The 10,994-nt window shown below is 36.9% G+C and overlaps 3 protein-coding genes across 3 annotated transcripts in view; 1 reads left to right on the top strand and 2 right to left on the bottom strand.

The window, feature by feature from the left end:
* Window positions 1-2,663: 2,663 nt before the first annotated feature.
* Window positions 2,664-5,040, bottom strand: LOC9323883 (acetylornithine aminotransferase, chloroplastic/mitochondrial). Its single transcript, XM_021034735.1, has 3 exons — window positions 4,513-5,040; window positions 3,456-3,890; window positions 2,664-3,345 (listed from the first exon to the last, which is right to left on the bottom strand). Exons 1-3 carry the CDS (start codon window positions 4,924-4,926, stop codon window positions 2,821-2,823), a joined length of 1,374 nt encoding a protein of 457 aa, XP_020890394.1. The 5' UTR covers window positions 4,927-5,040; the 3' UTR covers window positions 2,664-2,820.
* Window positions 5,041-5,150: 110 nt separating this feature from the next.
* On the bottom strand, window positions 5,151-8,417 carry LOC9325347. Its single transcript, XM_021034736.1, has 5 exons — window positions 8,022-8,417; window positions 6,307-6,366; window positions 6,004-6,066; window positions 5,841-5,909; window positions 5,151-5,734 (listed from the first exon to the last, which is right to left on the bottom strand). Exons 1-5 carry the CDS (start codon window positions 8,337-8,339, stop codon window positions 5,618-5,620), a joined length of 627 nt encoding a protein of 208 aa, XP_020890395.1. The 5' UTR covers window positions 8,340-8,417; the 3' UTR covers window positions 5,151-5,617.
* A 1,380-nt stretch (window positions 8,418-9,797) lies between these two features.
* LOC9325346 overlaps window positions 9,798-10,994 on the top strand; it is a 2,235-nt gene continuing 1,038 nt past the window's right edge. Inside the window, exons 1-2 of the mRNA XM_021010107.1 lie at window positions 9,798-10,813; window positions 10,915-10,985. Coding sequence (XP_020865766.1) covers window positions 9,928-10,813; window positions 10,915-10,985 — 957 coding nt within the window. The 5' untranslated portion in view covers window positions 9,798-9,927. The remainder of the gene's footprint in view (window positions 10,814-10,914; window positions 10,986-10,994) is intronic.

The raw sequence follows: 10,994 nt of genomic DNA, 5'->3' as shown, positions 1-10,994 counted from the left end.
TTAAGAAAATAATTAAATTTTTAACTAAAACTATATTAATTTCACTATTACTTTTTAAAAATTAGTTTAAGTGTTCAATTTTAAAAACGTCGAAAACTAACCGCACCTAGGCATCCTGTCCTTAGTTGGTCCGTAAGCTTTGGTGTTCGAAGTTCGGCATGTTTTCACGTAATATAGATTTAACACTTAAACTCATTTTTAAAAAATAATAATGATTTTCACTAAAATTTAAGACAAATTTAACACTTAAACTTTAAGAAAATAATTAATAACTAAAACTATGTTAGTTTCACTATTTAAAAAAAAAAATTAGTTTAAATGCTTAATTTAAAAAACGTCGAAAACTAACCGCGCCTAGACATCCTGTCCTTAGTTGGTCTGTAAGTTTTGGTGTTCGAAGTTCGGCCTGTTTTCACGTAATATAGCTTTAATACTTAACCTCATTTTTAAATAATAATAATGTTCTTCACAAAAAATTTAAAACAAATTTAACACTTAAAACTTTAAGAAAATAATTAATATCACACAAGCTGCCAGTGGTATTTCTGCTTTCTTAATTTGCTTTTTTTGTTTTAATAATTGAGTTTTTCCAGGAAAAAAAAAAGAAAGGTTCTCACTTTTAGTTTTCAGATTTTAAACTAAATTTAAAAGGGTTTTTCAACTATTTTTTTTTAATAAATCTTTGAAAAAAAGAATTTCAAATATTTTTTTAAAAATGTTTGAAGAACAAAGTTAAGTGTTAAATTTAAAAACGTCGAAAACTAACTTCGCCTAAACATCATGTCCTTTTGGTCCGTAAGGCTTGAGCTGTCATAAGTTCAATATGTTTTGATGTAATAAAAATTTAACATTTGGTTATGTTTTAAACACTTTTTTAAAATAATTTAATTAAATTGTTTACTTTTAACTAAAAGTTTTTGAATTTTACAAAATATTTTTGTTTTAAAGACAAAACTAAGTGATAAATATAAATACGTTGAAAACTAACCGGACTTAGCACTCCATCTTTTTGGCCCGTAAGTCTTGAGGTGCCATAAGTTTAACATGTTCGTAATGAAAATTTATCATTTGGTTATGTTTCAATCGGTCTCCAAAAATAATGTTTTAAGTAAATAGTTTTGATTTTTAACTAAAATTTTTTGAATATTCTACAAAAAAGATAAAACTAAGTATTAAATTTAAATACGTTGAAAACTAACCGGACTTAGCATCCCGTCTATTTTGTCCGTAAGTGTTGAGGTGTATAAGTTCAACATGTTCTCGCGTAATGAAAATTTAACATTTGGTTATGTTTTAAACGGTTCTAAAAAAAATGTTCATAAGTAAATTGTTTTAATTTTTAACTAAAAGTTTTTTGAGTTTTACAAAAAAATTTTGTTTTAAAGACAAAACTAAATGTTAAATATAAATACGTTGAAAACTAACTGGATTTAGCATCCCGTCCTTTTGGTCTGTAAGTTTTGAAGTGTCAGAAGTTCAACATGTTCTCGCATAATGAAAATTTAACACTTGGTTATGTTTTAAACGGTTTTCAAAAATAATGTTTTAAGTAAATTGTTTTGATTTTAACTAAAAATTTTCAAAATGTTTTTGTTTATGTTCTTCAACAGAACTATCAAGACCTGAAATAAAGACACCTAACTCAGAATTATGAGCATAAAAAAAAAACTGATTTGAAATTATATTATACTCTCTCTGTTCCTAATTGTTTGATTTTTTTGGAGTTGTCACACATATTAAGAACTCAATCATTCTTTGATCATTTTAACATTGTTTTTTAATTTTAAATATTTTTTAATAATTATCAACTAATAGTAGTCTAAGAAAGTTAATGATTTATAATCATTGTATCTTGAAGTTTACAATTTACTATTATAAGTCAATAAAAATAAAATAAAATTACTAGAAAATCAACCTTTGTGGAACAAACAACAAAAGCTAAAACATCAACCTTTTAGGAACAGAGGAAGTATTATCAGTATGTGAAAAGAAGCAAAACCTGGATAGTAGAATCCATAGTAGCCACCATAAGGACAAGGCGGCTTGAGCCTTAATGTTGCAAAACAACAGGAACACAAAAACACATAGTGATAAATCATCCTAAGACCCCAAAAAATCAATCATCTGTAATTAATTAACAGAACTAAACGACAAAAATACTCGACATTCTTTCTATAGGCTCCGGAGATTAGTGTGCGTTTTAGTTCAGGGTCCCCTAAGGCCCTAATTATGAAATTTCATTAGACTTGTAAAATTCTTGGTTGCGACCATACACTGCCGACAAATTGGATTCACGTCTTTCGAATGCATGTTTCTTGGATACTCTACCAAGCAAAGCCCGTACCTTGCCTCCACAATTTCTATCATTGTTCAATTTTGTGAGTACCTCATTCCCTTTGCTATCCAAACCAAAGCCGAGACAAGTTAGCATTGGGTGAATCAGAGCTGCAACAGACCAGCCGACAGGTCTCAGTCACCTATGTGCTCTGATTCCTCACTTGCGGAAGCGCCATCAGCATCTGCAAACTCTTATGTAGCAGTGTAGATGACTGAGGTAACTACCACTTGAAACTCACGCAGCTCAGAACCAGCATACTGTAACTCAAGATGGAAACAATCGCGATAGAGACATCATCGAACCAACCATGGAAATTATACAAGGATTTAGATTGAACAATTAGTTCATCAAGTTTCTGTCAAATTTTATTTCTTTTCAAATGTGCAGAGCATTTACCAGTACACTTGAGGCTAATTTAAGACAAGATCGAATATGAAATATTTGTTGTTCTTCAACACCACATCATTTCTCTTCCAAGAGATTCAGTCAAGCGCAGTCAAATTTTGGAACATTATCTCAACCGCACGTTCGATTTCCTCCTCTGATATAACCAACGGAGGAACAATCCTGACGACATTTCCTTTCCCTGCTGTCAAAATCAGAAGACCCGAATCTCGGCAAGCATCGACCAGTGAATTTGCCGGCACATCGAGTTCCACTCCTATGATAAGCCCTTCGCCTCTCACTTCCTTCACGTGCGAGTTTCCTCCAAGTTTTTTCACCAACAGGTCTCTAAAGTATTGACCTTTATTTGAGACACTGGACAAGAAAGAGGGCTTCGATACTTTATCAATAACTGCAATGGCTGCACTGCACACAAGAGGGTTGCCTGCAAATGTACTTCCGTGATCTCCGTATTTTATGGTCTCTGCAACCTTTTCAGTCAAGAGCACCGCTCCAATAGGTAAACCACCAGCTAAAGGCTTTGCAACCGTCATTATGTCAGGAGTTACACCGAAGGCTTCATAAGCCCACATGAGACCCGTTCGACCCAAACCACATTGAACCTGGGAAATGAACCAGTTGAGGCAAGACCAATTAAGAAACTGCAACAACAGAAACAAAGAAAGAAAATAAAATTTTGGATGGATTTTGGAAGAAAGGTAGAGTATATTACCTCATCGAAGACGAGAAGAGATCCAGCGGCATCACAAGCAGAGCGCAGAGATTGCAGAAACTCTTTTGTAGCAGAATAAATCCCGCCTTCTCCTTGAATTGGTTCCACAAAAACTGCAGCTATTTTACTTGAGCGGATAAGGTCTGTGGCTGCTTGAATGTTACCATATTCTAAGAATGTTACACCTGGCATGATGGGTTCGAAAGGAGTTCTGTATTGTTCTTTGCTTGTCAAAGCAAGAGCTCCTAAGGTTCTTCCATGGAAGCTGTTTGTAAAGGCAATGAAACCTGTCGCGACTTCTTTGTCATCTGGATGGGTGAATCTCTGGAACTTTCTTGAAAACTTGATGGCTGCTTCATTGGCTTCCGTTCCAGAGTTACAAAAGAATACACGGTCTGCAAAAGAACTTGCCACCAAGCGTTTTGCGAGCTCTATCTGCAGAGAAGTTCAAACATTTCAAATTTTAACAATGTGTATGAAGTATATATGAGCATGAAGGTACCTATTTTCCGAGGAAATGGGCATTAAGTTCAAACACTAAGATTTTAAATTGATGTCCACATAATTTCCTAGGACTAAAATTTAATCTGTGTGGCTACTAACTTGTCCTATAATGTCATCCTAAAACACTGTCAATGGCCGAAAATAAGAATCAAAGCGAGTGAAACCATCTAAAGAGTGAGATTCAGGTGTAAATTATTATTTGTCAAAATCCAAGTGTAAGTATTAAACCAATATTAACCAGTGAAACAGACAGATAGTCACCAACACATCGATATGCATGTGTGAATGAGCACGTTTATTGCTTCAATGCCCGAAAACAGAAGGAAATCAGAAGAACAAACCAATAAAAGAAGTTTCTCACAGTAATTTCTATAGCAAAGGCATAGAAACAATTGATGAAGTATGAAAGTGCAAGTACTTGTCCTCGAATAATATCCCTATTACAAGTAGAGGACTAATCCCACATTTCCTAGATACTTTCCATAGGCCATAGCTCAATCACACAGAGGATAAAATCAACAAAAGTTTCGCCAACCACCAACAGAATCAATACCTGAGGGATCGTGTAATAGACATTGCTGACATGGGCAAGAACACCAGCTTGGTCAGTGACAGCTCGAAGCCAATCAGGATCTCCATGGCCAAGAGCATTCACAGCAATTCCAGATGCACAATCCAGATACTCTTTCCCTTCTGGGTCGAACAATTTACAACCTTTCCCACTTGAGAGCACCACTGGAGCTCGCGCGTAGGTACCCACAATAACTTTGGCTTCCTCTTCAATCACCTTCTGGCTCACACTCGCTTTTACCGACACCGCTTGTTCCCCTGCGTTTGTCAATACGCTCGCTATCCGGCCGCTGACTCCGATCCGGGTTCTGATGATCGGTCGTTCAAATCGACGGCGTAAGAGGCCAATCTCTGACGACGGCGCGCGTGGCAGTGTGATTTGGCCAAGAGACGCCATTTCGTGTGGTTTTTTGCGTCAGGACAATAAAGAGTGTCGTTAAGACAAAGTAGCTGAGATTAATTCTAGGGTTTTACGATTTAACGCCACTAATTATAGTACTCACTCCTATTTTAACTTTCTGGAAATTGAATATATTATACTTTTCGTTATTACGATTAAGGACTAATCGATTTGAATAATAAAATTAGCAAGTTACAATGTATAACGAAGATAAGATTTGAAGACTGCAACATATTTTATAGTCCATCAATCATATTACAAAATAGTAAAATGTTTTGGAACGTGTTACATTGATTATAAATGTCGACGTAGGCCAAGTTGCAATACATCTTACTAGAGATAATAAGGAAGAACAAAAAAAAAAGTGTACATCTATTATCTAAGTAGATAATTACATCTCATCCTAAGAAAATGGGAGAAACATAAGAATCATTTAGGAGAATGGCAGAGCAAAAATCTTACTACCAGCTAAACAAGAAGATATGTCAGAAAACACTTAACCATAAACTTCACCTTCAGGCGAATCTTCTTCAGCGTCCACGGGAAATGGGTGAAGGATATATAGGATTAATCTACGTTCTTCATGTTCATATAGTTACAGTTAAAAGACATGTTTGTGGGAGGAGGTATAGTGGTATAGTTGTGTGATGGGAAAAACAAAAGAATGATATGCTTATGGCTCCCCCCTTCAGCAGACAACTTCAGGGCTCGGGTCGTTATCTAGAGGCATGTTTAGGTCAGGGAGCAAGAAGGAGGAACCTTTTTCGAAAGAGTGTTTGCAAGATAAGGCAGATTTTGATTCAGCCTGCAAACATATGAAAATGATATACTTTGAGTCACATGTTTATATTCTGTATATATGATTGAATGAGTAAATGTCTAGAAAGATAGATAGAGAGAGATGGGCTCACCTTCATCTTCTTAAGAGCATTGTTTCTTGCTCTTTGTTGCTCGACCAAATCGCGCATACTTGCCAATTCCTGATTCAAGAATAGGATTAACCAAATCTAGGATTAGAACATGCACTTGATATATAGAGACATAATTGGAAAAAGGCTAAAATGGAGGTTATACATTTTTCAGGCCGTTACTCTCCTTCAAGAGCATGATCTCTTCTTCTTTAAGCTCAGCCAAAGTCTGTCAACAATCATACATTAATTAGAGAAAAATAGGTTTGAGTCGACCAAAATGTATCCGTCCAAATGTAGGAAAAAATAAGATTCCTATGCATATCTTAGACTATATGCCTAAACAGATTTAAACAAGCCATGAGACTGGTAAGAATTGCTCAATGTCTGGCTAAAACTAGTAATATTATCTTTAACAGTGTCAGTAACTAAAGAAACACAGTCTTTTGTGTTTTTTTTTTTTTTTTACCTTTTTCTTTCTTGATCTCTTGAAAAGGGTTGTTGTTGTTATTGCACTCGTTTGAGAAATCTGGACATCAAAACAAAAACAATCAGAATATGGCTTAAGACACACAACACCACCAGATAAAGCCAGCTCAATAATCAATAATCACACCAAACTAATACCATAAAAACAATTTAGTTTCGTATTCTATACCATTTCAATAAAGAAACCACACACATGACACACCTACCATTCCAGAGAGACTTTAGAGACACGATAAGGTGGAAATATGAGAATCACTTCATCAGGATATTAACAAATAACAACTAAAACTACGAGATCTTAAAGAAAATTCCAAATCATGTAAAATTTAGAAGAATCTTCTTGGTCAACAACTTATGCCCTTAAAAAGAAAAAAATTAGAAACACGTGAGTGGAGCGTGACTTGTGAGACTTTAACGCGTGTGTGTTTGGTCGTCACATTCACACGTCATGCTTTTCTTTCTCCTCCAACCCCAAACTAGTGTCACGTATTCTCCACACCACCACTTGTCCTTATTATCATCCCTTTTTTTTTTTTTTAATTCTACCCAAAAATTCCTTTTTCTTTAGTTTGACGACTTTACTTTGGTTTTCAAATTATAAACCACCGATCAAAGTCAACTTAAAAATCAGAAAACAATCTTTTAACTAATTTTTGTGAAAAAAAAGAAGTAAACAGGCTAACTCAACAAGACTGTCACCCATAAAATCTCACGGACGGATCAGAGGACCTAATCCGTTGCAACAACTAAGGACTTTGACCATTACTAGAGAGCTGAGTACATACTACTTATTGTCCACTGCGCCACATCTGATAACTGCCCTCCCCACTAAACCCTACCACACACGTACCTAATCCACTCAATACTCTAATCTTTAAATTCAATTCCACGAAAACGCCTCCCAAATTATAAATAACGCCAGCGATAATCTCTGGCGTTGACTTATATACCCTTTATCGTGAGAAGGAGCTAAACTGATGAGAAGGGTTAATTTAGTCATTAGCATGGTAATGAATGTGTTAAAAAAATTTTCTCTTTAGCATTGAAGTCTACAACGCTGATTTGACCCAGAAGACCTCTCTGCTCTCTCCCTTGATGTGAGGGCTTTTTGGTCTTTCCGTAAAGCAGCAGGAGAGAGACTGAGATGCACAAAAGTGGGAAAACGTGACTCTTTTGTTGCCAAAAGAAAAGAGCAAAAAGCAGGGATCACCGAATTTATCACCTGTTTGAAACTTCAAAATCTAACAAGTGTTTCCAAGAAGACAACAAAAGAAATCAAGAAAGATAGATTTAGTTTCTTGGAAAAGAAACAACTAAAACATCAGATTGCCTAAATTGGAGTTGTGTCCACGCTGGGGGTATTTCGGTCAACGAAAAGTCGGTGTACCTACATGATCAGCTTAGGAAGACGATCGTGGATCCTACAATGACCAAAATACCCACAAGCGAACAACTAAAAAAACGTCTCGTCGTGTGGGTAAGGCCAAGGGCTTAATCGGTAGTAGATCAGCCCAAACCACAACAAAGACGCTCAAAGTCACGATAAAGGAAAAACGTAAAACTATGACAGTGTAAAACGCCGCAACACGAGGGATATATTCGTCACACACACAGAAAACAACACCTACGAGTTACGACCATCCCGGGGTTTCAAATCGGATAAAACCAAAAATCGAGTGAAATGATCGGACAAACCTTAGATCTAAAGGGCTCAAAGGGTTTTACGGCGGCGCTAGACTCCTCAAGGCCTTCCACGGTGGTAGCACCGCCGCCGCTTCCACCGCTGCCGCCTCCGCCGCTAAGAGACGTGGCACCGCTCCAGGAAAGCGGTGTGGTGGGGCTGGCTCGCGTCTGGTCTCCTTTCTTCGATCTCCGTTGACGGACGCTCCATTTCAGCTTGAGAGGAGACGCGTCGACGCTCTTCTTTGGTTCGGAGTGGCGGAGCCGAAGAAGCGCCTCCGCCACCAAGGAATCGTCAGACATGGCCACTCGAATCCAGTTTTCACCGGACATAGTCGGAACTCAGAGAAGGAGAGAGAGAGAGAGAGAGAGAGAGAGAGATGGTGGCGAAAAAGTAGAGAGGAAGAAATCTCTGTGGCAAAGTTAATGGGTGGATTTGTATATATATTGAGTTTTATTGCACAGTTAGATAGATTGGAAAACTCTTTTTTTTTTTTTTTCTTTTTTCCTTTTTTTTCTTGATAAGTGTAGGACCCTCTTGAAGACATACGTGGCATAGATCATTTGTGGCAAGCTTTTTAGTTTTATCGTGTGTTGGAATAGTAGTAGGCGAAGTAAGGTACCGTCTGTATATATATTACACGCGCGACCCCCATATTCAAAAATCAAAATTTGGAAATTCCACAAATTAGATGCTATGTGTAACATATGAGTTGGAAAAATAAAATGTCATGCTAGAATAATCAACTACATTACATTATATACACACGGTCTATGTTACATTATAGACAATACATATTAGTATTTTCATGTTAATTTGTGATTGAACACAAATACGACAGAATATCTTTTTGAGTTTACTAGTTGTTACCTCGCATTCGTGATCATATGATTTCTTGATCACGTCAACTCCTTACTTGTGGTCTTCGAGTCTGGTAATAAATGACTCATACTAGATTTATAACGAAACTTCTTTCACAGTTAAAGAGAAAAAGAAAACAACCAAACATTTAGTAGAACATCAAATTGCTTTAGATTAATGGGATTTAAATTGCATGGTAAAGGTAAAATGGGATGGTATGGTCTAAGTTGAAACAAAAATAGAAGCATACAAAATAGGGTTTTGAATGAGTTTTTTTTTTTTAGATACGTATCATCAGTTGCAAGTGGATTTTGTTAGAACACCAATGTGTAAACAACACGTGTCGTAACATGAATGTGTTCGTGCAATACACATTCTTATGTTAAGCGTTGATTTGATAATCGTATCAGACGAACACATACGTCTCTCTCTAGAAAAAGTAGTTATCGTTCCGATTGTACGAAAGCAGTCAGCGAACTACCATATTTTTTCTTTTCGTCAACACGGTAACATATTATTATTATTATTATTTCAATTTTCAATCCTAAACTATCTTATCATCTGCCGTAGTAGTTCATAAATCACAGCTCTTTGATTCCGTTTCATTGAAATTATCCAAACGAGATATGAATATGAAGGAGATGTAACAATTCAAAAGAAAATGCTACTTTCCTTTTGTTTTAGCACCACTGGTTACCAAAAAATCATTGTTGTGTTGTAATCTAATTTAATCTTAGCTACAAAAAATTTAAAGTGCCTCATAAGAACAAAAGCCTAGCGAATCAAACCTTCTGAGCTCACTAACGTAAGATTTACTCATCTCAAGTCAGTAGTGATGATGATGATGATGGTTTAATTTGACTCACTTTTACCGAAAGCACCTAAACCGTGAGCCGTCCCTTCTTTCTAATCCGGTTAACTTAATCACTAGATGATCAATTCCGGTTCTCAGTGAACCGGACTGAGACCATTTCAATTCATTTGAACGGTGGCTCCATCATCAGCATCTACCCACCAAAAACCCTAAAAGCTTCCGGAGCCGCCAAGATCTCAGTTTCCATGGCGCTTCATCTCGCCAGACCTAAACAAAGGTTACATTCTAATCCATCTCTCATTCATCTTTTCTCAACCTCCTCATCATCTCCTCAAGACGGCAACGAATCTAGCGAGCAGCCCTCTCAATCACCGTCTTCTTCATCTTCATCGCCGCCAGATTTCAAAATATCTTCCTACTTCAGTGGTATCAGAAGCAGTCTCAAACAGACTCAGCCTCAGGACGGGAGGAGACAGTTCGTCAGATTCGATGCTAAAGCTCCGAATCCGGCGACGTCGCTCTCCGGTAATCAGGATATCAGGAGAAATCTGAACGAGTTCCGAAGTAGAGCAGTAGCTCCGCCGCCGAGGGATTGGCAGGATATTTACAAACAGAATGTATTACCAAAATCGGGAGATTCGTATGGGACTCGTAAAATCGATGGAACAAACATAAAGGAGAACTTAAGGCAGATGAGACCACAAGCTACCACTGAGAGCAAATGGGCCACTTTATCTGGGTTACAGAACACTATGAAGACGAATTTGAAATTCAATGAAAATCTCCGGTCAAATGTAATCGGAGGAGGAGGAGGATTGCCATATTCAGTGTTTGAGAAGGAATTAGAACAAGGCCAGAAGAATGAGAATGAGACAGAGGAGATGAAATCAGAGTTTATCAAGAGTTATGATCCAATTGAATTGGGAGAGAAACTAAGATTGTATAGACCAGTGGGAAAGAAAGAACTAGGTTGGTTCTCATTAAATGAGCTCAATCAGAGGCTTGTTAAGCTCAGGGCCATGGAAGAGGAACAATTCGAGAGAACGAGGACATTGCATCCCTCCTTCGTCAAGGAATTGAGGTCTGCGTATGAAAATGAAAAGGCTGTGAAAGCTCAGAAATCAGTTCCTTGTAGGTTCCGAGGCCTTCTCATATCCTTTCTTTGTATATATTTGAATGTTTGGTTACAATCTCAAACACTCTGGTAGATTAAGTTGCTTTGCTTTGCGCAGTAAAGTGTTGGTTTTTATGCTTGGGGATTGATGTTGTTGATGCTGACTTCTTTGTTGTTAATTTGTTCGCAGTTCAGAAT

Source organism: Arabidopsis lyrata (assembly GCF_000004255.2).
Source record: "Arabidopsis lyrata subsp. lyrata unplaced genomic scaffold ARALYscaffold_2, whole genome shotgun sequence".
Taxonomy (NCBI): Eukaryota; Viridiplantae; Streptophyta; class Magnoliopsida; order Brassicales; family Brassicaceae; genus Arabidopsis; species Arabidopsis lyrata.
Note: the sequence above shows the minus strand (reverse complement) of the source record. Positions and strands in the feature narration are given on the sequence as shown.